The sequence below is a fragment of the Leguminivora glycinivorella genome, chromosome 9 (genome assembly GCF_023078275.1).
Source record: "Leguminivora glycinivorella isolate SPB_JAAS2020 chromosome 9, LegGlyc_1.1, whole genome shotgun sequence".
NCBI classification, from domain to species: Eukaryota; Metazoa; Arthropoda; class Insecta; order Lepidoptera; family Tortricidae; genus Leguminivora; species Leguminivora glycinivorella.
This window is the reverse complement of record NC_062979.1, coordinates 16,320,155-16,346,730: the sequence shown is the minus strand read 5'-3', so window position 1 is coordinate 16,346,730 and position 26,576 is coordinate 16,320,155. Positions and strand designations below refer to the sequence as shown.

Here is a 26,576-nt window from a genome sequence, read left to right as displayed (position 1 = left end):
CCAAACCAATTTAATAATTATGTTTTTTTTTAAGTAATTAAGAAAATAAGTCCTAGATTTGTCGCCGTAACTGTATTTATTTATCGAAGATAGACGCAAATATTCTGTGTGGAACGAAATATGAAAAGAGTTTTTTTGTCTATGGTCGATTCTCCTAATGACTGTCAAACTTTCGTCATTCGTAGCTTAAGTTTTATGTATTGAATTGAATTGAAATCCAATTATCTTGCACTTTCAACATTGCTTATGTTTAGCAATAATACGTTTATAAACAGCACAACCAAAACATACATTATCGATTTGATGCGTCGGTTATTTTCTTTAATACTTTGTAAACAGTGCAAGCAGTGATATCTAGATTTTAGTGTGAAGTTTTTGTTTTATTTTAGAGAAAATGAATTTAGAGATTAACAGATTAAATACTTTTTCAAATTGGCCCATGGGAGCTCCGGTAGACCCGATACGAATAGCGAAGGGGGGCTTCTTTTATACTGGGCAAGGTACAGAGGTGGAGTGTTTTAGCTGTGGTGGGAAAATTTCGCAGTGGAATTATGGTGATCAAGTGATGATGCGACATAGGCGGATGGATCCAAATTGTCCATTCGTGGTGAACCCGCAGATGGCGGGGAACGAGCCACTGGTGTTGGATCGCGCATTCACGGCTCAATCAGCGAATGTTCCGGTGCCTGCACCTGTCCCTGAAGAGCTTGTGACAACCTCGCAAGACGCCGGACCCACTGAAGAAGATGAAATGTACAAAAGTGATGCCCTAAGGCTGCTATCTTTTATCAATTGGCAGGTAAGATAATTGTTTTATTGTGGTTTGTTGTTTAATAAACATAAATAAAAAGTAAAGGTAAAATAAAATCTGGGGAATCTTTTGTGCTCTATGAGTCACTAAACATGTATGCAATATGATCTTTTAAATGAATGAATAGTATGAATAACTATGTCTGAACCTTGGCATGCCATTGCACCTCAGTTCAGACTACACAGTGACTTCCATTTAATTTTAGAATCATTAATATTGCTATTATTAGCTCTGTTATTCTCCTTATCATAAATGTCAATTACAATCATACAATTATGATCTCTACTTATCTTTGAATGTCAATAGAGGCAAGAGACAGTTGATAATATTTCCTTGTCATAATATTTTCCTTTTTTAGCAAAGAGTCTTGGGAGAAATAAATAATTTATTAAGAAAACATACATATGTACATACATCTAATCACACCTGTATCCCATAAAGGGATAGGCAGAGCACATCAACTACTAAATTTTAGTGCCAGGGTTGAAAGAAATCGAAATTGTGATAAATTGTGTGTTATTAAGAAAAAAGGCTATATATTATAAAGGTTTATTCAATTTGAAGGGAAAGTACCTTTTGTGTAATGCAATTTGATTTTATCTTGTCTTATTTCAAGGTCAAGATCAAGATTGTTTATAGCATCATAGACAATTCTTATTAGCACAACGACCTTGCTTGTATACAATTACCATTCTAATATAGATTTCCTTGATCAATTGAACGTACTATGTCATGTACAAGTGTCATGACTCACTTAGATTCATTATTGTATGTAATGATAGAAAAACAGCATCAATTGTGTGTGCAAGTCTGGTGCAAGTATTTTCATCATTTGAAAATCAAGATGTCTGACGGCTCAGCCACGACATTGGTCTAAGCGCGACAGCGGTGAGCAGCGGCCATACATTAGAGCGAGACACAGCGATGGGACTTTTCATTCGCACGTATGGCTGCCGCTCACCGCTGTCGCGCTTAGACCAATGTCGTGGCTGGGCCGTCAAGCCTGTTATACTCCTCCTCTTATATTGAACAGCTATTCTTGGCTTATAGATTTGAGATCTACTATAAAGCCGAGTTGAAAGAATGTCATTAGGTTCCGTAGCAAGAACTTGACATTAGTTTAATTCGCTACATGTTTCTAGTCAAATCAGCTTCTTTTTAAGAACTGTCAAAACGATTTTGAACGGCTTGCTGTTATGGAATTAATATGAAATTTAATTGAGTGATGTCACGGCCAGCTGATTTACTTTATTATATTTCTATCTGATTTATAAAATATAAATTGGAGTTATAAATAACTTCTGTCCATGTTTTTCTTTTATTTTATTTTAAGTTCAGTCCAGTTGCCTATTGGACAAAACTTTGGCTATCCCAATTTTTCACTTATTTATTATTATAGTATAAACTGATTGTTCGCCTTAGAATGATGAACAAAATGGGTTCACCTTATAATGATACTGACCAGAATGTCAGAAAAGATTTTCTGAAGAGACCATTTGTTGGCCACAATCACAACTATGGTCTATGCCAGAAATAATATGTAGCAAGCAGATGAGTTCAGTGTTAATATTAACACTGCTTGCTATAAATTACTTCTGTCATATAAGTATAATTTTTTCAGGATGATTCAATATCCAGAGAAGCACTGGTCAGTGCAGGGTTCTATCACGCCGGGGAAGGGCGGTTACGCTGTGCCTGGTGTGGCGGAGAGTTAGCACCGTTTAGAAATCTTGGCTCCTTGGGAGCGCCTGTAGATATACATCGGAGGTAAGTTTCTCTGTAATTTAAGATTTTTAAAGCAGCTTAACTCATTCACTGTGGTTTCTCAATAGATCTTAAATATGAAATATGGTAAACTGCAAGTTACATACACAGAATTGCCACAGCAAAGGTGTTAAAAAAAACCAGAAATAATTGTGTTGAACTCTAAATAGCATAAGCAGTACTGCACTGTAGGTACTATGTACATGTATAACAAAAATACCGACTATTGATTTGGCCGACTAGGCCGACTACCGACTAGTCGGCGGTTGGGTGGCCGATTAGTCGGCCGACTAGTCGGCTAGTCGGCCAGAACATAATGTTCGACTAAAATCACCAGATTTTTTAATCATTAAGAGCGCTTTCAAAAAATCTGCTTGCTCGCATTTCGACGCCGGCGGCGCTGGCGTGCGCCTGTGTGCAGACGCACACTATAACCAGAAGCATAACGATTGTAGCCTGCGGTACAGACATAGCGTGCGATCCTCTTCGAACCAACCTTACGTGCGGCTAGAGCGAAAGGGATAGCATTCATGGTCGGTACCGCCACGCCGTCAGTAGCGTTGCGGACTAACCATTATTGATACTTGCGTAAAAACACCACCATATATATTACATATTTGCATACATGATTTCGTGCATAAATACTTGACCTTTTAGTTTAATTATTAAACTTATCACAGTTTTTTTTATTAAAACGTGTGTAGCCTTGGAAGAAATAAATTAAAAAACTTTTATAATATAATAAATTGTGTATATAATATTGTCTTCTGTCACCGCGATAGTTACTCATGAAATAAATTTATGGACAGATTATATCGCGTATAATGAATATAATCCGTTTTCTTAGTTTTATTTCATTTTGTATATGATATGTTTTCTAGGTTCTTTTCGGTGAAGGAAAACATCGTGAGGAAACCGGACTTATTCCAATAAGGTCTAGTTTACCCTTTGGGTTGAAAGGTCAGATGGCAGTCGCTTTCGTAAAAACTAGTGCCTACGCCAAATCTTGGGATTAGTTGTCAAAGTGGACCGCAGGCTCCCATGAGCCGTGGCAAATGCCGGGATAACGCAAGGAAGATGATGATGTTTTCTAGGTACATATATATAATGGAACTAAGATCGGTTTTCTTTAATTTTAAGTAGTTTTTTTTTATATTTAAAATGTGTTTTTAGGGTTTCGTAGTCAACTAGGAACCCTTATAGTTTCGCCATGTCTGTCTGTCTGTCCCTCCGTCCGTCCGTCCGTCCGCGGATAATCTCAGTGACCGTTAGAACTAGAGAGCTGAAATTTGGTACCAATATGTATATCAGTCACGCCGACAAAGTGCAAAAATAAAAAGTGAAAAAAATGTTTTATTAGGGTACCCCCCCTACACGTAAAGTAGGGAGTGATTTTTTTTTTTCATTTCAACCCTAACGTATGATTTTGAACTTGATAGGTTCTGTAGTTTTTGAAAAATATGGAAAACTACGGAAGAGCCGAGCGGCTATTTACCAACGCGGCTTTAAAAACCGGCCGAGAGCGTGTCGGGCCACGCTCAGTGTAGGCACTGAGCGTGACCCGACACGCTCTCGGCCGGTTTTTAAATATTATGTTGTTTTAATTGCATGGAGCACAGTAAGGTCCACATATAGGTATTAGTTTTTTGTAAGGAAATACAACTCTACGCTACGCCTACCTGCTTTAGTTGACTGTTGACACACTGAGACAGTGGATGCGCCAGAGTATAAAAGAGTGATTACCATCTCTTGTCAAAGATCTTGTTGAGACGAATCAAACGAACCCAAACACGAAGTGGTTTCAAGACCTGGTCGTGGAATACTCTTGACTACCTTCCAGCTTCATCATCAGATCCTGGGTACCATCTCTTGTCAAAGATCTTGTTGAGACGAATCAAACGAGCCCAACCACAGAAGAGTTTCAAGACCTGGTTGTTGAATACTCTTGACTACCTTCCGGCTTCACCATCAGATCCTGGGTACCATCTCTTGTCAAAGATCTTGTTGAGACGAACCAAACGAGCCCAAACACGAAATGGTTTCAAGACCTGGTTGATGAGAACTCATGACTACCTTCCGGCTTCATCATCAGATCCTGGGTACCATCACCTCTTGTCAAAGATCTTGTTGAGACGAACCAAACGAGCCCAAACACGGAGTGGTTTCAAGACCTGGTTGATAAATTCTCTTGACTACCTTCCAGCTTCATCATCAGATCCTGGGTACCATCTCTTGTCAAAGATCTTGTTGAGACGAACCAAACGAGCCCAAACACGAAATGGTTTCAAGACCTGGTTGATGAGAACTCATGACTACCTTCCGGCTTCATCATCAGATCCTGGGTACCATCACCTCTTGTCAAAGATCTTGTTGAGGTGAATCAAACGAGCCCAAACACGAAATAGTTTCAAGACCTGGTTGATGAGAACTCATGACTACCATCTGACTTCATCATCAGATCCTGAGTACCATCTATTGTCAAAGATTTTGTTGAGACGAGTCAGTAACCTAAAATGATATTCAATAATAAATAATACTTACTAAAAATATTAGTCAAGTTAATTAGTTAGTTACCAAAGTCGTCAACCCAAGGATCAAAGTTTTCGGTCGCAGTATACATGCAACAGTACAGCCAAACACGCACACAAGTGCGGTTTTGGACACGGCGGGTGCCGCACACAATGACAAGATAACTTCGCGATCGTCGAGCCGCGTGCGGAGCGGACTAACATACGTCCTGCCTCTACAAGCTCTGCCGCGGTACTGACATCGCAAGCGCGCGTAACCGGTAATAAGGAGGCATTTTTAAAAAATCGTCAAAAATATTAAATTGCAATTAATAGAAAACTTTTGCATAAAATCTGTTTAAGTAAGCGTTGCAGATTATTTTTATATTAAAACTACTTCAAAAACACGTAGGTTTTCGAAGAAATTGATACTTATTCTGAGGTGATTTCTGAAACAAATTGGATTCATCATATCCTCATTTACTCTATTCTAAAGCCTTATAACAAAGAAGTAGTCTCAGAAGATTGTAGTACAGGATATACATAATACAAATTTACCACTTGAAGCATTCAAAACTATCCAAATTTTACAAATTAGACGGACTAAGTCAGCACTTTTCGCGGGTTTTCCTAAACATGCACCAGAAAAAAAATCATAATTAATTAAGTGAGTTAGTTTTTAAAAATCCAGTCTCACAACATGTAAGTTAAGAAGATGTCCTAATCGAATCCTGAACTTAATAAGTCTTTTAGATGACGGAAAGTGTAGCATTTTGCCGACTAAAACTATCAATTTTACATTATTACGACGTTTTCGTTGAATGCCCTCTTAAATCGCAATTTTCATTATTTTTACACGTTCTAAGTTCTATGAGATTTTTTTTATTTTTTAACTAGCGGGTTGGCTTAGTGGGTATTGATCCTGGCTATGAAACCGACAGTCCTAGGTTTGAATTTCAATGAGGGCCATTTATTTCTGTAATGATCACAGATATTTCTTGTTTTGAGTAACAAAGGCATAACCAATAGGTACATAATACAACTATATCGGCTGTTAATTTATTTTTGTCCTGTTTTTTTATCACTTATAAGGGGCCGACTAATCGGCCTTTTTTGCCGACTAGTCGCCGACTAATCGCCGACTACAAATGTGGCCGGATAGTCGGCTTTCCCGACTAGTCGGCGACTAGTCGGTACATCCCTAGTTATGACGCATCTGCGTGCAAATTGAAATCACTTGGTTTATTGCTTTCATAGGTGCTAAATGTTTCATTGGATACTGAAATGATCCTATGTTTGGCGTGTAATAATATTATATCATTTATTTTAAGGTTGGTACTTTATCATTGATTGAAGTTGTCTCAATTTTAATACCTACTTTTATACGGTTTTTATTAAATATATCTCAGTTCCATGGAAAAATATCAAAGAGAACTAACACGCTGAAGGGGCACTAAACCATTTATAATTTTAAAATTTTATTTAAAAGTTTTCTGACTCTCACATCACATACCAATACATACCTATATCATGTCTCGATTCGTAAGACGACATGACACCATGGTCAGTTATTCAATTTAAACTGTCGTGGCCGTGAAGCATAATTTTCACATTACAATTTACGTGATTTAAGTTTTTATTCACTTGCGCGACATGTTTCAGAGAGTCTAGCAGCAGCGGCTGGTCCATACAAGCCGATTCCCGCCGGCTTGCCTAAAAATTGATTACTAGTAAAGTACCTAATGTTAAGGCAGGTTGCCTTTTGCTTTGGTGTTGCCTAGCAGAAATTTTCACCAGCCGCCACTGGAGCCTAGGTCTCAATTTTCAGTCAGACACTAATAATTCTAATTTAAAGTGCATGATGAGTATTCGCTACGTGAACGACTGGTGCTGGCCTCATATTGTGGGCTTTTCCATATAAAATTGTATGGTGGCAAATTAGTTCCAACGGCCGCCGCTAGCATGGACATATTCATAAGATGACGTGTATTAGTGACAATCAGAGACACTCCGTCACGCAACTCACGCACGTGGCCAATAGCCGACATAACTAGTGCAAGCTTCACTAAACGCCTGATTATAACTTTTGAAAATTATAACTATGAATGGTCAGTTATCTAAATAGGTAAATACTATTACGTGTTACAGGTACTTCCCTCGCTGCGATTACGCCCTCCGGCTAGATAATGCGTATCGAGCGTCAAACATATCTCCTCCATTCTCGCCCCCACACACCCCACAGGTGGAGTCCCCACGGAACTCTGTCATGTCGTAAGTTTTTAGATTTTTTTTTTTCAAATAACCTAACCACAACATTTAAATTTTGAATAAACCATGGCTAAGAACAGTCCTGACTAATTATTCAGCTTTAAAACAACCAAAAACAAACTTAAATCGGTTCATCCGTTCGGGAGCTACTTTGCCATAGACAGACACACACACACAGACACACACGTCAAACTTATCAAACTTGACAAATTTGTCAAAGTGCGCTAAATTATTTTTTTCTATGGGACAATCAACATTCGCGTCTACATTTTTTAAACTTGCCGCTTCTAATGAAGGAAATGACCGACTATTTTATCTGACCAGCTGGGACTTATAACTTCAGCACCTACGATTAAAACAACAATTTTGTATTCCAGTGAAGGCGCCCTCCACAACTCGCGCCTCCTAGCGCGGAGCGGACAGAACTGCACCCAACTGGGTGTTGTCGGAGTCTCTGGGCCCGGCGTACAACACCCTACCCTTGCAAGTCTAGCCGCTCGCCTCGCTACCTTTGCCGAATGGCCACAGGGAAGACCACAGGGACCTGAGACGCTAGCTGAAGCGGGATTCTTCTACACTGGACAGGATGACCAAGTACGTAGATTCAATTGTTTTCTGTGGCAGTTTTGAGCATCTTACGCTCGCTAGCATGGCAGCCCGCCTACATCTTCGCGGAGTGGCCACAGGGAGACCACGGGGACCTGAGACGCTAGCTGAAGCGGGTTTCTTCTATACGGGACAGGATGACCAAGTACGTAGATTCAATTGTTTTCTGTGGCAGTTTTGAGCATCTTACGCTCGCTAGCATGGCAGCCCGCCTCCATCTTCGCGGAGTGGCCACAGGGAGACCACGGGGACCTGAGACGCTAGCTGAAGCGGGTTTCTTCTATACGGGGCACGATGACCAAGTACGTAGATTCAATTGTTTTGTGGCTGTCACAAACACTTGTTATCCCTGCCACCTTAGTTTAATTTCGGATTTTTCTGCATAGGATCCCAGTTCTCTAAGCCAAATCTCATAATTGCAAAACTTGAGACAAAACCTTGGACGGTTTCCAAGTCCATTATTCATAGGCTTTTGAGATTTGGTAATAATGACAAAATACGCACATAAAAACCATTTTAGCACACATTTTTTCTATGTATTGCTTTGCTATCCTATACTTCCTATAGCACCGAGGTAACAGTGATGCCTAATACTTCTACAACAAAAAACTTTTCCAGGAACCTTAATAACAAGGAAACGGGTCCTTATAAAAGTAATCAGATGGGATTATTTGCAACCTGATATAGTAGGCCCACGGTATCATCTACGCTCTGCTATTGAAGGCAACCTGTTTGACAGTAATGGACATTGGCATGCGTGGAGCATAAGAACTTGTTCTTATTTTTGTTGCCTTTTGAGATGTATCGCTTGATTTATTTTATGTTTTGCATAGACAAAAGAATAGATTACATTGCGTTACAGATGCAGTGCATACATAATACTTTACCATCGTGTTTTCACGGAAACAAATGAACGTGTTATACTATTATTTTAGTTAGTGTTAGTACAAACACTATGGAGATTGATTGAATAAGCGTGTAGATAAATTTTGACGTTTCTAAACAAATACGCTACGGAAACGGAAAAAGATTTTGCTGTAGGTACAGTCACCGGCATAAATAAGCGATGATTGCTGTACCATTGTCGCTTTTCATCGTTTGATAATTTCGTATGACATTTTAAACACGACGTTAAAGTCACAAGCACAGAATTATAATTAAACCAGAATGAGTAGTTAGGCCAAAAAGTGTGTCCACATGAGAGGTTAAAGTTGGGGCTGGTGTCCCTCTCGCACTTATTACCACTATCAAAATCATTTGAATGACGTCATCACTGTCATCATTTGGGGATACCAGTCAATATTCAAAGTTACTACCAAATCTACTAATACCCAATTAAAGGTTTTTAATAATTGCGCAATTTTTTGGTTTTATGTCTTCATAATAATGACTTACCAATTCGTTACAAGGTATTAATACCCTTGCCTCGATATAATACGAAAATAATTTAAGAAGTTTATAAACTTAGTTATCATACAGGTAAAAATACTACTACTATAGTAATTTTTTAACACTGGTCACACGTGCGAGAGGGACACCAGCCCCAACTTTGACGCTCTCATGTGGACACACTTTTGCTAGTCTGTCAAGAACGCCTTTATGTGCCGGTGTTAAGGTTCAATTTAGTATGCCAAAAAAAGTGTGAGCTCAGTCCCTATTGTAGGTCGATGGTCACAAGGTACAGAAGTCATCACTTATTTTTGTCGGTGACTGTACATTTGCACGCAGAGTATTTTGCTTCACAAATGAGTAATTTGACCCATGAACTGAAATAAATGTCATATACAAAAAATACTGTATGCTGGTTCGAATCCAGCTTTGGACACTTGGAGGCCTTGGTCATTTTTTTTGTATATGACATTTATTTATTTATTTATTTTGAATCCGTTTTCTGCGCCGTTTGTACTGTATGCCTACCATCTCCAATTCTCCCTCAATTGCTCAAAGGTTAACTGGAAGAGATCCCTTAAGACGATACGGTAGGGGTCAATTTTCCACACAAACGCTCTCGACTATTTCCTCCCTGGTTTTGAAGATAGAGCAATGATTTTTTCAACACAGATTGTTATTATTTTTATCTGTGTCGGACCGTTTTGATTTTTTTGATATTCTGTTTTTTAAAGACTCTAGAGCCAATCAAAATTTTCCAAAAACGGCCTTTTTCATTGTGGCGCAAAAAAGGTTTGATACTCAAGATTGGTAACAATTAACCAAAAAAGCTAAACGGTCCGACATAGATTATTTTATTGTTATTCAGACTCTCAAATTTCGTTCCGATTGATTAAGTTTTGAAGGAGGAAAGAGTCGAGAGCGGAACCTCGATTTTAAAGATTTTTTTGAAATATCTTTTGACTGAGTTGTTCTTAATGGACAATTCTTTTTTCGATAAATCTAGTTAATAACACTTGTATATTTAACTAAAATTCCCAAGTTGAAAGGGGGGCTCCTTTCCATTTTAGCATTTTCGCTACCGTATCCTCTTAAAGGGATAAGTTCGCCTTTGTACTTGTAATAAGCTCTTTTTCCTGTGTGTTGTATTATTTTCTGGTACAATAAAGTGTTTTACTACTACTACTACTTTATTTCAGTTTATAGTTAAAATAGTAGTGTCTACTAAAAAATACAAATTAAATTATTTTCTATGAGGATAATTTAATTTGTTCTAAGAATTGACCCATGAAGTAAATAATTGAAATGTCTGTGGTGCAGGTGTGTTGTTTCTACTGCGACGGCGGGCTCGGAAAGTGGGAGTCGAGCGACGAGCCGTGGGCGGAGCACGCGCGCTGGTTCCCGGGCTGCGGCTTCGTGCAGCTCGTCAAGGGCGCCGAGTTCGTGGCCCAACACCGCGGCACGCAGCCGCCGAGACAGGTACTGAAGTAGTGTCACAGTATAAGGATAAATCAGTAGTTAATCTCCGGCAGCGACGACGCGGTCGTTACTACTGCGCAAGGTCACGCAGGGTTGTACCTGTGCTACTGTACTACTCGTAGTCACTGTTTATGGCGCTATGCTAATACCAACGCTCTTTCTTTCTACCTTTTTATCTAATAAAGATTCAAGTACGTGTTTGTTTCTTAAATACTGACGAAATCGTATTTACATAAAATGTTTGAATAGATGTTTGCACAATATTTAAGTAGGTACCAAACTTTCGAGCTAGATAGATCGCAGCATCTACCTAAATGTCGTTACAGATAAATCCTTATTGATTTTAATGTGTCATTCTAGCTTTAAATCTCACTTTTACGCAATTTACGTAAGCAATAATGTACCTAACACTGCAAAAATATAACAACCACTACTTTTCTGGGTGTCTAGGAATTCTAAAGAACATCCTGACATTTCCGCATTTTGAGAACTGTTCTCCATACACCCATAAACACTACAGTAACGAAAATATGTCTTCGGTGCTGACGTCATTTTCTCTCGAACTCAACACGTCAACACGGCGCGCAAACGCGGCCCCGACTGTCCAGCCCAATACTTACCAGTTTCGCATGTATTCGGTGCATATGGAGAGTAGTTTTCGACACACCGCGCGGAGTGAAGTTTGTTAGAAGAGTTATTACTGCTTTATACTGTGGTAGTGTGTCCACAGAACTTAATTTAGATAGAAGAAACAAATTCATATATTTGTATAGGGGCCGAGCGTGTCAAATTTTGTACTGAAGTTGATTCTTGCCTGTAATTTTAAATATGTCTCAGGCTCTTGATTGTTCATAATTTTTGTGTTGTTGCAATTGAATATCAGGTAACGAGGCATTTTTTATGTTTTGGTTCAACTGACTTCAACTTACAAAAATTGACGCCCGAAAGCTGCAAGCTGCGAGTAAAGACGGACAACTCAGTGGATTTCACTGAGTTCATTTGACACGCTAAGTAGATACGTTTGCTTGATCTATGGTATATATGACATCTGTGAGTGTGTCACTATGTGATGTGCTGTGTCTACTGCGCCGGCGAGATATACCGGAAACCACATTTCACCCTCGGGAGAACGTTTTTTCCCGTTTTCACACTTACTGAGCGTGAGCAAGTATGATGTTATCATCACCTAACCTAACCTAACCACAAAAAAAAATAATTGAAAAACCCCCGACCGCGACTTTCATAAAACATGGCTAAGAACACTCCCGACTAACTCAGCTTTTAAACAAAAAAAACTAAATCGAAATCGGTTCATCCGTTCGGGAGCTACGATGCCACAGACAGACACACACACAGACAGACAGACAGACAGACAAACAGACAGACAGACACGTCAAACTTATAACAGTTATAACACCCCGTCGTTTTTGCGTCGGGGGTTAAAAATAGTTTTTCATCTCACTAGCTCGTAAACGGTGTTATTACATGCCTGAATACTGATACGTAATTACCTATTTTACCGCCTTAGGGCGGTAAAGTGAATACCAGGGTCGGGCCTTCCCCGTCCTGTCAAAAATACAGTGTACAAGATGGCGGACGAATGTTCGAAACGTCAGCGTAGGTATTTAAATACATTTGGTTTAAAATTTGGTTATTACTTCGCGAGTGTGATGAAAAACATTGTGTATATCACGGGCGGCTGAAAGATTACAAACTCGGGTTATTAAAGCCCTCCGCTTCAAATATCCCTTTGTAACCCCTTCACTTTCAGCCCTTAATGCACAATGTACTATTTCATACTTATTGTAAATATTTGATTTCTTTTTGCAGACGTCCGACGACAGATCAGTTAACACAAGACAACGAAATCCATCAGTCAACTTTCCAGTCAATGAAAGTCAGGTAAATATAATTTGAAATATATAAAAAGATAAACAGCTTAAACATTAAATAAACAGCTTATTCGATCTTCCGGTTCGGCTGCCATCTTAGCGGCATCGTGTCGCGAATAATTTCTACTTCTTTTGCTCATTAATGTTGTTTAAAGTGTAATATCGATAGCTTATTATGCAGTAAACTAATGTTATAGTGAGAAGCTGATGAAGAATTAATCTCGAAACGCGTTTAGCCCCTTTTTTGTCATCGACGGCCGATAGTCCACGTGCCCTTGTAAAATCTAGCTATCAATTTACAAGTGCCAGCTACCGAACAACGTCGCACTTACCCTGACACTGGCAAAATAGCCCCACCAAATGGGACTGAGGCCATTTATTAAAAAAAAAAACAGCTTATTCCGAAGTAGTAAAATGCCGAACTCTGAAACCGTAGGATACTTATCGTCACTACTTTGAAAAAATCTCTTACTCACGCTGCTCCTCAAAGTTAAAACGTAGCAAGTCTATATGCATTCCATACATACTTACTACAATTTTATTTTCATTGACAGACGAAGATACAAGTTTTTTTTAAAGTAGTGACGTTATACTCTATTGACTTTTCCAGAAGTACCTGAGGGTTCAGAGATTTACGAATTATAGCAGACTAGGCCACACAGAGCGAGCAGCGACGTGCATTGGCAAACAGCCAATGTAGTTGTGCCTCGGCAGAGGCAGTACTCGCGTTTTAATCGGCCGAACAATCTGCCTCGTGTACAATAGGCTCCTACTAGTGAAATCAGCTTCTTTTAAGAATTTTTTAATATTCAATTACTATGAAATACCGAGGAGTGACGTCACGGTCAATTCATTTACTTTATATCTTTCTCTTTGACTTATTAAATAGAAATTATGTTTAAACATAACCACTGTCCATATTTTTCTTCTAATTATGTGGTGTTTTATTTCGTGCACTGCATAAAATATTTTATTTTAAGTATAGGAAACTAGCCTATTGCCGTTCGCCATTGGTCGACTCGCTCTGTGTGGAGCGGCCTAATCACCAACAGCATTCATGATATAGCATTCACATACACAATTATCCGAATGGCGATAGCTGGCAAAATGTATATATCGTGCCCTTATGATTAAAAGGACACTCTAGTTCTAGATAAGATTTCAAACGGGTATTATAAGACTAGATCAAATTATGTTGTCAGGTGGAGGAACAAATGGACTCTCAGCAGGCGCTGGTGGCGCTGGGCGCGGGGCTGGACGCGGCGCGCGTGCGGCGCGCGATCAGGAGGCGGTTGCAGACCACTGGTATGCCTAGGGTTGCAAAAAAACGGTTTTTTTTCTGGCTTGAAAAAAAAAAACATGAAAAAAAACAGTTTTTTTTCTTGATCATGTTTTTTTTCTAAAGTACGAAATCTCAAAATTTGCAAAGCAATTAATACTTTTATACGGTGTTTTAGACTACATGTTAACTATTAAACACATTTAAACAAATAATTTTAATTTCTGGTCTTATAAAAGTAACATTTACGAAATCTGTAGTTGGTAGTTATCACTATTTTCTGTTGGCAACTCCACCACCTCTCCGCGTTGCACGTCGCATCGGGGATTTCCCAATAAACGTTTGTATACTGAATGTTAATCGAATTAAAATGTACGTTATTATTATTGAAGAACGTTACAACTCACGAAAAATCGTTATTGTCGAATTATTTGTTCATCTGAAAAAAACCATATTTAGAAAAAAAACAAGGGTGCTCGGTTTTTTTTCAAAATTTTGAAAAAAAAAACATTTGGTTTTTTTTCTATTTGCAACCCTAGATATGCCCCTCGACAGTTCCTTCATTTACAGTAGTGTCCGTATTTTATGGTATTCCGCTACGTTCTTTCTGATTTAAAAAGAACCAGCTTTTGTCCGCGGCTTCGCTCGCGTCAAATTCGAAAACTGCTCCTTACAAACCCTCCATTTTAGGGAAGTGATGGTTAGAAAGAGAGAGAACGTAGCCTATGTCAATCTCCATCATTATTTTTTTACTATCTCCTTTATTTTTTTATTATTATTATATTTAACTATTCCTTTGATACCTCATCTCTGAAGGCGGCCGAGTAACATCTACTGATTACTATCGGCCCAGCCACGACATTGGTCTAAGCGCTACAGCGGTGAGCGGCAGCCATACGTGCGAATGAAAAGTCCCATCGCTGTGTCTCGCTCCAATGTATGGACGCCGCTCACCGCTACCGCTTAGACCAATGTCGTGGCTGAGCCGTTACTCTCCGGGCGTAGCGACCCAAAATGTGGCTTCCAACACAGTTCACCACTCAGTTTCTCTCCAGTTTTCAACCTGGAGCTCGTGCAGATCCGCACTGCATCGATATCTAGGCGATCCGAGCGGCGTGCTGCTTTCCCTGAAAAACTCTTCACCCCACGATCACCTCCCTTTCGCTCTAGGCACAGTATAATAAAGAGTACTATCGTACAGGCCTCTCTTGATTATCTCACAGTTACCGCTTGTGAAGAAAGCGACCAGTCGACCTGTCATATCTCACTCATACAAGCATGGTACAGTCAACCAATTGGAACCCTAGGCCACTCTACAACCATGTCAAAATGACAAGCAATAAGAGATTTCGTACAATCTGATTTATAACGTCACTATGACATAGTTATACGGTGGCCTAGGGTTCCAATTGGTTGACTACGCGTTCACCAACACGAGCTCCGACTGTGTGCCTAGGCTTTTTTCATATATTTGATGGCCGTTTTCGAGGTGATCGAGCCACCGAAGTGTCTGCCTTTGTCTACTAATTATACCCAATCAAAATTAATTTTCAGGGTTGGGGTTCACATCATCGGAAGCGTTGATCGACGCAGTATTGGATGAGCAGTTAAACGAAGAAAGTTGGGGAGTGAACACCAACCAGCGCTTCGCCAGAGATATCCTCGCTGAGGCGCTGAGAGAATTCGCTCCGGCTGCCGGGTAAATATCTAATGACACATACAATATATTAATCAAGGAAGCTACTAGGTAATAATAACCTAACCACAAAATTTCAATTTTGGAAAAACTCCCGAAATAGTGGACCGATTTTCATGAAACATGGCTAAGAACACTCCGGACTAATTCAGCTTTCAAACAAAAAAAAACTAAATCTGAATCGGTTCATCCGTTCGGGAGCAACGATGCCACATACAGACACACACAGACAGACGGACAAACAGACAGACAGACAGACGGACGGGCGGACGGACGGACGGACGGACGGACGGACGGACGGACGGACGGACGGACGGACAGACAGACAGACAGACAGACACGTCAAACTTATAACACCCCGTCGTTTTTGCGTCGGGGGTCTAACAAAGCCGTCTAACAAATCCGCCTGTAGCATGGTGCCCAATATGCTGGCGGCATGGTATGTTTGGCCTGGAATCGCTAATAGATGAACGAAATAAAATTTATTACTTATTCTTTACAAATACATCATGTTTTTATAAGTACTTAAGAGCGTTATAACATTTCGGCGTCGGGCGAAATTAGGTATTTTACCCGCCGCGCGAGCCCAATATGCCGACCCTTTCTAGCACGTCTTATCACTCGCTCGCACTACAATAATGGGCAAAACAATCTTGATCCTTCCTATGGAATTTTGATAACAACCACAATCTACTATCTCGATATAAACTTTTGATTTCTAATAAACATTATTTTGTACGAAAATACTAGAATATAGCGCAAAATAATATTAATTATGTTAAAATTTATTTAAAAATTTAAAGTAATAATTATAAACTATGATTATATTTAAGTAGATCCCATCCCAAATATTTGCTTTTGTTATATGATAAGTACTCAGGGTCTGATGATGGAGCCAGATGGTGGTCACCAGGTACTAATGAACCATGTGACTAAACGACTTCGTGTTTATGCTCGTTGGGTTCGTCTCAACAAGACCTTTGATAAAAGGTGGTACTTAGGGTCTGATGATGGAGCCAGATGGTGGTCATCAATACCAATGAACCATATGACTAACCACTTCGTGTTTTTTTATGTTATTCACATATGCGAGTTGATTTTTTGGTGACCACCATCTGGCTCCATTATCAGACCCTGAGTACCACCTCTTGTCAAAGATCTTATTGAGACGATCCCATTGAGCCTATACATGAAGTGGTTTAGTCATATGGTTCATTGGTACTGGTGACCACCATCTGGCTTCATCATCAGACCCTGAGTACCACCTCCTGTCAAAGGTATTGTTGAGACGAACCCAATGACCCCAAACACGAAGTGGTATAGTCATATGGTTCATTGGTACTGGTGACCACCATCTGGCTCCATCATCAGACCCTGAGTACCACCTCTTGTCAAAGGTCTTGTTGAGACGAACCCAACGAGCCTAAACACGAGGTGGTTTACTTACATGGTTCACTGGTACTGGTGACCACCATCTGTCTCCATCATCAGACCCTGAGTACCACCTCTTGTCAAAGGTCTTGTTGAGACGAGTCCAACGAGCCTACACACGAAGTGGCTCAGTTCCATGGTTACTTGGTACTGGTGACCACCATCTGTCTCCATCATCAGACCCTGAGTACCACCTCCTGTCAAAGGTATTGTTGAGACGAACCCAATGACCCCAAACACGAAGTGGTATAGTCATATGGTTCATTGGTACTGGTGACCACCATCTGGCTCCATCATCAGACCCTGAGTACCACCTCTTGTCAAAGGTCTTGTTGAGACGAACCCAACGAGCCTAAACACGAGGTGGTTTACTTACATGGTTCACTGGTACTGGTGACCACCTTCTGGCTCCATCATCAGATCCCGAGTACCATCTTGATGTGTCTTATCATCTTGACCGTATTGTAATTTTCACATATTTATCATCATAACGTTGTAATATACTTTAACATTCAAACATAACAAAATATTACAAAAGAAAATATTTACGGATCTAGGATCAAATTCGTTGGTCGCTGTTTACACACACACAATGCGAGGATAGCCCGTGTATAAACAAGGTGTCCGACCCACACAACGATAAATATTCTCGACGTTCGCGATGAAAACTCGGAGAGCGAAGCGACATACGTCTGACCTCCACGAGCTCCGACGCGGCACTGAAATCGCAGGCGTCCGTCGCCGGTAAAATAGCGACAGGAAGGCTAGTTTTCAAAAAATTGGCAAAAAATCATTATAAAATATTATAACGACAACTGGATAACAGAAATTTAAGCAGATTGTGCAGATTATTTATATACTAAAATAACTTCGATAACATGTAGATTTTCGGAGAAATGATCACTTGTTTCGATGTATTTTCAAGACAAAATTGAGTTCGTTTTACTCTCAATTTCTCAATTTCAAAGGATTAAATGATAAATATTGTTTAATGGGCCTAAAATACAAGATATTAGGAACTTAAATTTACCGCATTTATTAGAGTGAGCTTATCAAATTGTACATAATAAGAGGTCCGAAATCAGTGCTTCACGCGGTTTTTCCTAAACGAGCATCAGAAAAAAAATCATTACCAATTGAATAAGCTTTTTCTTTCATATGTTTTTTGTTTAACCTACGGTTAATAACATGTTCTAACTGAAACAAGTACTTTTACTGTCTTTTAGTATGGGTAAAGTGTACAATTTTATCGTTGAATATTGCGAATTTTACAATATATCGCCATTTTTTGTCATAGCGCTCTTAACTATTTAATACTAAGTTTATAGATGAACTGAATAATATTGGTGGGTAAAATGAACCAGACGCTTATATCCTGCTTACTTTATATTCTTTTCGCGGTCCTATTATTCCGAGGATTGTCTTTGTAAATGTTTTAACTCTCTGAATTGGATCTCAAATTAGTCTTTAACCGGAAAAGCTACAGATATATTTACTGTACCGTCAATTAAATCATGATTAATTGACAAAAATATCTCAATTCCAGATTAATACCATCACCAGACTGCGACCAAACATCTCAATCAGAAAGCTCGTCGCGATCCCGGACACCCAACGAGCCTCAGCCTAGCCAAGAAGTCACAGTCGCTCACGCTGACACTAGCCAAACTCTCAGAGACCCTGTCAGACTAAAACCTACAGTTAGCAACGATAGAGTCAGTAGCGATAGAGTTGATAGAGTGGAAAGTGAGAAGGAAAATGGTCCAGTCAGGAAGAAATTGTCTTTGGAAGAGGAGAATAGGCAACTGAAGGAGGCGAGGCTGTGCAAAGTGTGTATGGATAGTGAGGTGAGTAGACTTTTTACAATTTTTAACCCCCGACGCAAAAACGACGGGGTGTTATAAGTTTGACGTGTCTGTCTGTCTGTCTGTCTGTCCGTCTGTCTGTCTGTCTGTCTGTCTGTCTGTCTGTCTGTCTGTCTGTTTGTCTGTCTGTCTGTCTGTGTGTGTGTCTGTCTGTGGCATCGTAGCTCCCGAACGGATGAACCGATTTAGATATAGTTTTTTTTGTCTGAAAGCTGAGTTAGTCGGGAGTGTTCTTAGCCATGTTTCATGAAAATCGGTCTACCATGTCGCAGTAGGGGTTTTTTTCAAAATTTTAATTTTGTGGTTAGGTTATACCGGAATGCCTGGGCTTTGTAGCGTTCAGACTTGCCTTTTTCCAAGTTTTTTGTATGATGTGTTATTTTGATTAGGGATACTGCATATCTAACAATTTAGACAATTGTATAACTCAGTACAACATCCATACTAATATAATTATGTATTATAAATGGGAAAGTGTGTGTGTATGTTTGGTCTCTTTCTAACGCGAGCGAAGCCGCGGGCAAAAGCCAGTGCAGTATAATAAACGGAACAACAACTATTATGTATTTTTTTTTTCATAATGTTAACCACAGGCTTATTGTTTTACAGCACTGGACAAAATTCTTCATACACTGACATAAAAAAATAAACTTTCTATCATAATTTCTCTACCCTTAAACTTAACATCACAGTTGTGTTGAAAACTTTTGGCTAATTTCATGGCGTACAACATGCAGACAACAATGTATCAATGATTGTACAATTATTGTTTTACATGGGTATAAATATAAATATTAGTACTTTTGGCTCTGGACAAATTTGATCATACAGTAATTAAAATACGAATGAAATGCAATGTATTAGTGTGTATGGCTTTCATCTGCTTTAGATATGGCTGCTTGTCTCGGAAGAACATTTTCAGGTACAAACTGAAGGTATTTATCTAACCCAAGCTTTTTCCTGTGTGCCTACTAAAGTAGGCAAAGTGGGTATAATTCAGAATAACATTTGATATTTTCTTTGTTTTTCCAAAAACTTCCTTAAATTTTGGCTAGGATTGATACAGGTCGATTCACGAAAGCTGGCACGAATGAAATGAACGAAACTTTGATTGTGTGAGTGACACCTGTATTGGTATACAGTCGTAACTGTCAAGAGCCACCATTTTATTGGTTAATCTGTCACACACATGCATATTTTCATTCAAACATTCGTTCCATTCGTGCCAGCTCTTGTGAATTGACCTATAACATGAGACTATGTCAGCCATTGAAGCTACTTAATCCTATGAATCACAACGAACGCATGAAATAGACATACTAGTATTTTCTTTGTCATCTTTTCATATATATTCAGACGGGCGATGGCTGAAAGATAATACCAGTATGTATATCTCATGCGTTTGTTATGATTAATAGGAATGAATAGCTTGAATGGCTAACATAGTCTCATGTAATCAATCCAAGCCAAAATTTAAGGAAGTTTTTGGAAAAATAAAGAAAATATCAAATTTCATTCTGAATTATACCCACTTTGCCTACTTCAGTAGACACACAGGAAAAAGCTTGGGTTAGATAAATACTTTCAGTTTCTAACATAAAATGTTCCTCCGAGACAATCAGCGATATCTAAAGCAGATGACAGCCATACACACTACTACATTGCATTTCATTCGTATTTTAATTACTGTATGATCAAATTCGTCCAGAGCCAAAAGTACTGATATTTATACTCATGTAAAAAAATAATTGTACAATCATTGATATGTTATTGTCTGTATGTTGTACGCCATGAAATTAGTTAAAAGTTTTCCAATACAACTGTGATGTTAAGTTTAAGGGTAAAGAAATTATGATAGAAAGTTTAGTTTATATGTCGGTGTATGAAGAATTTTGTCCAGTATTGTATGTTTGCGGTTCTTGATATAATCATAAACGAGTCATAGTATATTTTACCAAGGAAAAAAAAATCAATATGTATATATCGTAAGTGCGTTTTCACATTATCCGATCCGATATCGGATGTCGGACCGATATCCCATACATTATAGGCGCCATCTTGATTTTTTTCTATTGAAATCCTTTCGATATCCGATACCGGATCGGATAATGTGAAAACGGTCAAGCTTCTTTTTACATAGTTTACATATTGTGTTTACGTACTCAAGCCTGACCAGAATTTATTTTTATTTTATTTATTATACAAATAAGTTTTTTTAAATTATTATAAACTGGCCAGTGATTGACTTTAGTCGCACCCGATGGAAAGTGACGACAAGGCCGAGGTTACACAGCATAACAGTAAAACTGCGAAAATGAAATATAAAAACAATATGTACCTATAGCACATAAAAAGTAGAAAACAGATTAAAAACAGACGAAAAAGAACAATATTCTATTTAGGCGACGACTTAACAGCGTGGCTCCGTTGCGTCGTCTGACTCGGCGTAGGGTTCCGCAGGTTGCCCCAGAACCGCCGGAACACTACGCCCTTCGGCCAGAAGTCTGCGCTTGCGAAATATATAACTATTGTCCAGGGCTCAGATACCGGTTAAATTTTCAAACCGTTATCATATATAGACTTGCTGCAAAACTTTTAAATTTCGTTTTCGCTCGTAAAACCGCTATTTTTAAACCGGTTTTTAGGGGAACGCTTTCATAAAGGTTTCGTTCGATTAACCGGTTTAGAACAAAATAAACCGGTTTATTCCGCAGCATGGATAGGTAATACTGTTCTGACCAAACAAAAAAGTCGCTGCGTGAACGTAGGCATTTACGCGGCGCCGGTGCGTTTCGCCACTCGTCGAATATACCGGTTTATTTCGGTTAAAATAAAGTTCTCATAACGTTCGCGTTCTTTACAAAGTTCGGAGTAATATCGAAATAAACCGGTTTTAACCGGTAAAAAATAAACCGGTTCCGAGGCTTGCTATTGTCAGGATTGTGCTGTGCTATTCTAATGTATGGGTTGTCAGTTCAGTATAGTATAGAAAAATATAGTTAACTAATGGAATTCCGCAACATGGCCCCTAGTCATATATTTCTGGTCAGGTTTTACTTACTGTTTCCTCGTGTTCCCATATTTTTATTTTCCATAATCTATTATTTTCACAAATGTCACTTCCTTCCTTTTTGCCCTTTTGGCACTCTCAACGATGCCTACCTCATCGGAAATAATTCGTGTATAAGCACACACAGGTGTGTGTTGTAGAGAATGGTGTCTTAACTTAATTCACATACTCAAAGTACTCGGGGGTGGGGGTGGAGATAATGGGTGGAGGGGGGTGTAAAGGTCCCCTTTTTTAGTTTTTCGTGAATACCTCTTAAACTGTGTCACGTAGCAAAAAATGTTCTAGGACACAAGTAATCTTCAGAAAATTCTCTACAAAAAAAGTATGTACACTTTTTATCTGGGATCAATAGTTCATGAAATATGGAGAGGAAAAGATTCTGTAGAGAATTTTATGAAGATTACTTGTGTCCTAGAACATTTTTTGCTACGTGACACAGTTTAAGAGGTATTCACGAAAAACTAAAAAAGGGGACCTTTACACCCCCCTCCACCCGTTATCTCCACCCCCACCCCCGAGTACTTTGAGTATGTGAATTAAGTTAAGACACCATTCTCTACAACTATGCCAAAATTCGCTTATACACGAATTATTTCCCCCGACAGGCAGTTAAGTGTTCGTTGGGCGTGCTATTTGGTAGCTTGCATTTGGCAGTTCGACAGTCACTACATGCATAGAACACCACTCATAGTCAGTGTTATGAGCAGAGCAGAGATCGGATAACGGGGCGTCAGTCTAACAATATAAGGTTAATTATTCCGAAAACGTCAAACAAATGACACCCAACTGTCCGATCTCTGGTTATGACGAAGTTTTGAAGCCTCCCCTCCCATAATGCGTATGTACCTTGCATAGAATAGTGTTTTGTCATTGTTTTCTCGTATCAGGTGAGCGTGGTGTTCCTGCCGTGCGGACACCTGGTGTCGTGCGCGCGGTGCGGCGCGGCGCTGCCGTCGTGCCCGCTGTGCCGGTCGCCGGTGCGAGCGCTCGTGCGCGCCTACCTCGCGTGACGTCACCAGGTCAGTCTCACATCCCGACACCCCTACACTGTACGTGTACCCAGTATATCGGTTGTGAGTATAGTGTTCGTACCTAGTGTCGTGCGCGCGGTGTGGCGCGACGCTGCCGTCGTATCCTAGTGTCTAGTGCGCGCCTACCTCGCGTGATGTCACCAGGTCAGTCTCACATCTCGTCATCAAACCCTATATAGTAAAAAGAAGGAGCTCGTAATAGGCCAAAGAGACCGGACCGATATTATGCCTTGCGAGGGTTTTGCTTCATAATACGGGTAATTCCTTAAAAGTATACTGATTATAATTTATACAAAGCCTTTGTAATTTTTTTAACCTTACGAATACAAATAAACTAATCGAAAAAAAAAACATTATCAATCCGACAACTATGACTAATATTAAAATTTTCCTCACTTCAAATGAATATTTAAATAAACCATTGACGAATAATGTGTACAGTTGAGGAGTGTCTTTTCAAAAGGACTTATTTCTATAAGTCAACAAGGGTTATTTCTCTAGAAATAAGTCCTTTTGAAAAGATACTCCTCAGTTAATACTACTTAAGCCAAAGTACATTTAAGGCTCTTTTAAATTCACATAAAACCTAACATAAAGGTACACAACATTTCTACAATCAGTTTATTACCATCATTTGATTCTAATAAGTCTAAAATTATTAAGTAAGTGAATTCTTCTCAGTTACAGATGAAAGTCACAGCTTGCCTACAAATTCAAAAACATACACGAAACATCACAAGTAAGATATGTATAGGATACTGCTCACGTCTAATGTTGGCGGCGATTTATTAAATTAAATTTTATTTATTGCTGCAAAAAAAATCGCTGCAAAATTAGCAATGTTTAGCATTCAATAATACAGTGTGTATTTCTGATATTACCGCATACTTAAAGTCATTAGAAAAAGCCCTAAGGAACGTATTTTCATACGATTTAAATAAAAAATACGACTTTTATTTTTTAATACCAAATAATTCAACACGCCATTGTTATTTTATTTTTGTTCAACGACGTGACTTGACGTAAGAACTGTCAACGAGGAGGTACACTGACATTTTATCCCACCAGGCGGCGCCTGTGCATGTGTCATTCATATGTGTGAGAGAGAAAAAGTATCTTCTCGCTCTCACGTATGAAATTCTTTATCTGTGCAATGGACTAATAAGGTGGCGCCATCTGTTATATCATATCTTTGAGTGTGCCTCCTCATAAGTTCCGCGTCTTCAAGATGTCAATTTGGTGCATGCAACACATTGCTGCTCGATATTTTTTCAAAAATTAATTACGGTGTAGTAGTTAGGACCAAACTTATCATTACTTTTTTTTTTTAATTTACTGGGACACAGGCGTGATTGTATGTATGTATGTATGGGTTCTTAGCACTAAAACCATGGTCTGGTTAAAGTGTAAGGTAATATCAAAAATACACACTGTATAATTGTTACTTGTATTACATATTTAGTTTATTTTATTTATTTTCAAGTATAATTTATAGTGATTAAAAGTTTAATGATTTCAAGGTATACTATGTCCTGTTAATACTATTCCTCTTGAGGCCCATTGTGCATTTTGTGTACAATCTATTCCAATCTTATTTGAACCCTTTTATGAACCAATCTAGTGTGTATTTTTATAGTCTCAATGTCTTATCAAACAAACGAAATGTAACCAAATATGCCATACCATACAACATGGTTTCAACAATAATTCATAGACAATTCTAATGAAAAATGTGGGGTACCCTTCCATATATTTTAATTTCATATAGTCTTATTAATTCAATCGATATTTATACAATTATATCAATAAATAGAATTTCTGTACTGCTACTTAAGTTTGGAAGGTTAAAAAACCTTAAGAAAGGATATGGTGGCAACTCGAATTGTATCTACCTACTTAGTTTTATTATTGTAATAATTGACAACATTTCATATTTTTGAGTACTACTTTTAATTGTTTGGTTTGAAAGAACTCAATACTAAAAGATACACGTATTTTTTTATTTTTCCAAAAACTGCTATTTTAATGAGAAATTCCCTTTTTATTACTGCTTCGAGCAGAAAGAGCGTAAGTTACAAACGTCAAGACACAGCTTCGTGACGTCACATGTGTTGTTTCATACACCTAAGAAAACGACAAAATCATTCCTAAAAAAAAAAGTTTTAAGTCCGCTTAAACAGTCCGGTATGTCTGACTGTCAAGTGTCACTGTCAACCACTAGTGAATGACTACGAATCATAGACTAAGCCATGATTTTTTTTAATATCTTTGCTACGAACTGTGATAAGTTTCACTGTCAAACTCAAGTGACATCCCAACTGGAAGATTTTTTTGATATAGTGGCAGCTCTAAATCAGCTATTTGACGTCACTTCCCCTTTAAACTATTTTTAAGATTTTTTATACTAAAAATGCGGAAAAAAAAAATTTAAAAAATGATTTATGTGATCTACAAGCGTATATCTCGAAATGGTTTTCGATTTAGGGACATTGAAAATTTTGAAACGGTGTCAATTGAACCTGTCGGCCGCTTTCGATATTAGGCATTTTCAGAATTTTGGACCCCCCAATTTCAATGCATGAAATTTCTATAAAAATATTGTTTTTGTGTTGATTACAACTTTAAAGGATAATCTACATTCAGAATGTGGAAAAAGTAAATTTTTAGACAGATTTTATGCTTAATTGTCGTCACAAAACTGACAGCGAGTTAATTCTTGTTAACAACTTACGCTAATTGGGGGGACCCAATTTTGAAAATGCCCTATTACACTATATTTCATTTAAAACTACATACATAGATTGTCAATACTCTGTTTTTTTTGTACATATAGACAACATTGGATTTCTGTTTTTATTTTTTGATTTACACTTAACCACAAAACAACAACAACAGAATTAATGTACAGTTACTATTTATAAAGCTAATTATATAGCATACCTACAGAAATAGCGATACATTTTTCCTGAACTACATAAATACTTGTATTATCTACGAGTACATAAACATTGAACAATTAATTATAAACTTCGTATAAGAATAAATATCATTATTTATTAGTGATTCTGTAGCCAAAGATACGTGTTTTGGCCTTTGTATAAAATATAACAGGCCAGTTCAATATAATCGAACGTTTTATCTACTTATATGGTTATAAAGAAATTATGTAAGTTTTGTGTTGTTTGCTTGGTAGCTCAATTGATTTTAACTTTATTTATTTTATTTACTTCAAAGTATTTTATCATTAAAATTCCCTCAGGCAATCTAAAATTTATTTTCTATTTGGACTATTTGCTTATTCTAGCGTTACTAACTCGAATTTTGCCTCTTACAGCAGGTTCCGGTTTTATAAAGAAATTACTAAATTGCTGTTTTCGTTTAAAAAAAAAAATTGTGTAAACGGTTAACTCCGACTTATTTGCAATTAATTCTGAAGCGCACGTGACAAAGATATTTAAATTAAATTATTTGAAATTTGAAAATGTTTA

General features: G+C 38.3%; 1 protein-coding gene across 3 annotated transcripts; it reads left to right on the top strand.

Moving 5' to 3' along the window:
* Positions 1-137: 137 nt before the first annotated feature.
* On the top strand, positions 138-25,003 carry LOC125229290 (baculoviral IAP repeat-containing protein 7-B-like). Of its 3 annotated transcripts, XM_048134087.1 has the most exons (12): positions 443-500; positions 620-799; positions 2,433-2,578; positions 7,231-7,353; positions 7,728-7,944; positions 10,666-10,824; positions 12,655-12,726; positions 13,919-14,021; positions 15,550-15,694; positions 18,669-18,969; positions 22,945-23,076; positions 23,776-25,003. In XM_048134087.1, the coding sequence occupies exons 2-11, from the start codon at positions 620-622 to the stop codon at positions 23,065-23,067; spliced, it is 1,569 nt and encodes a 522-aa protein (XP_047990044.1). In that variant the 5' UTR covers positions 443-500; the 3' UTR covers positions 23,068-23,076; positions 23,776-25,003. The 3 variants fall into 3 exon arrangements, with proteins under 3 accessions (XP_047990042.1, XP_047990043.1, XP_047990044.1); XM_048134085.1 differs by having other exon boundaries at positions 138-799; XM_048134086.1 differs by having other exon boundaries at positions 138-799; positions 23,770-25,003.
* The last annotated feature ends 1,573 nt before the right edge of the window (positions 25,004-26,576 follow it).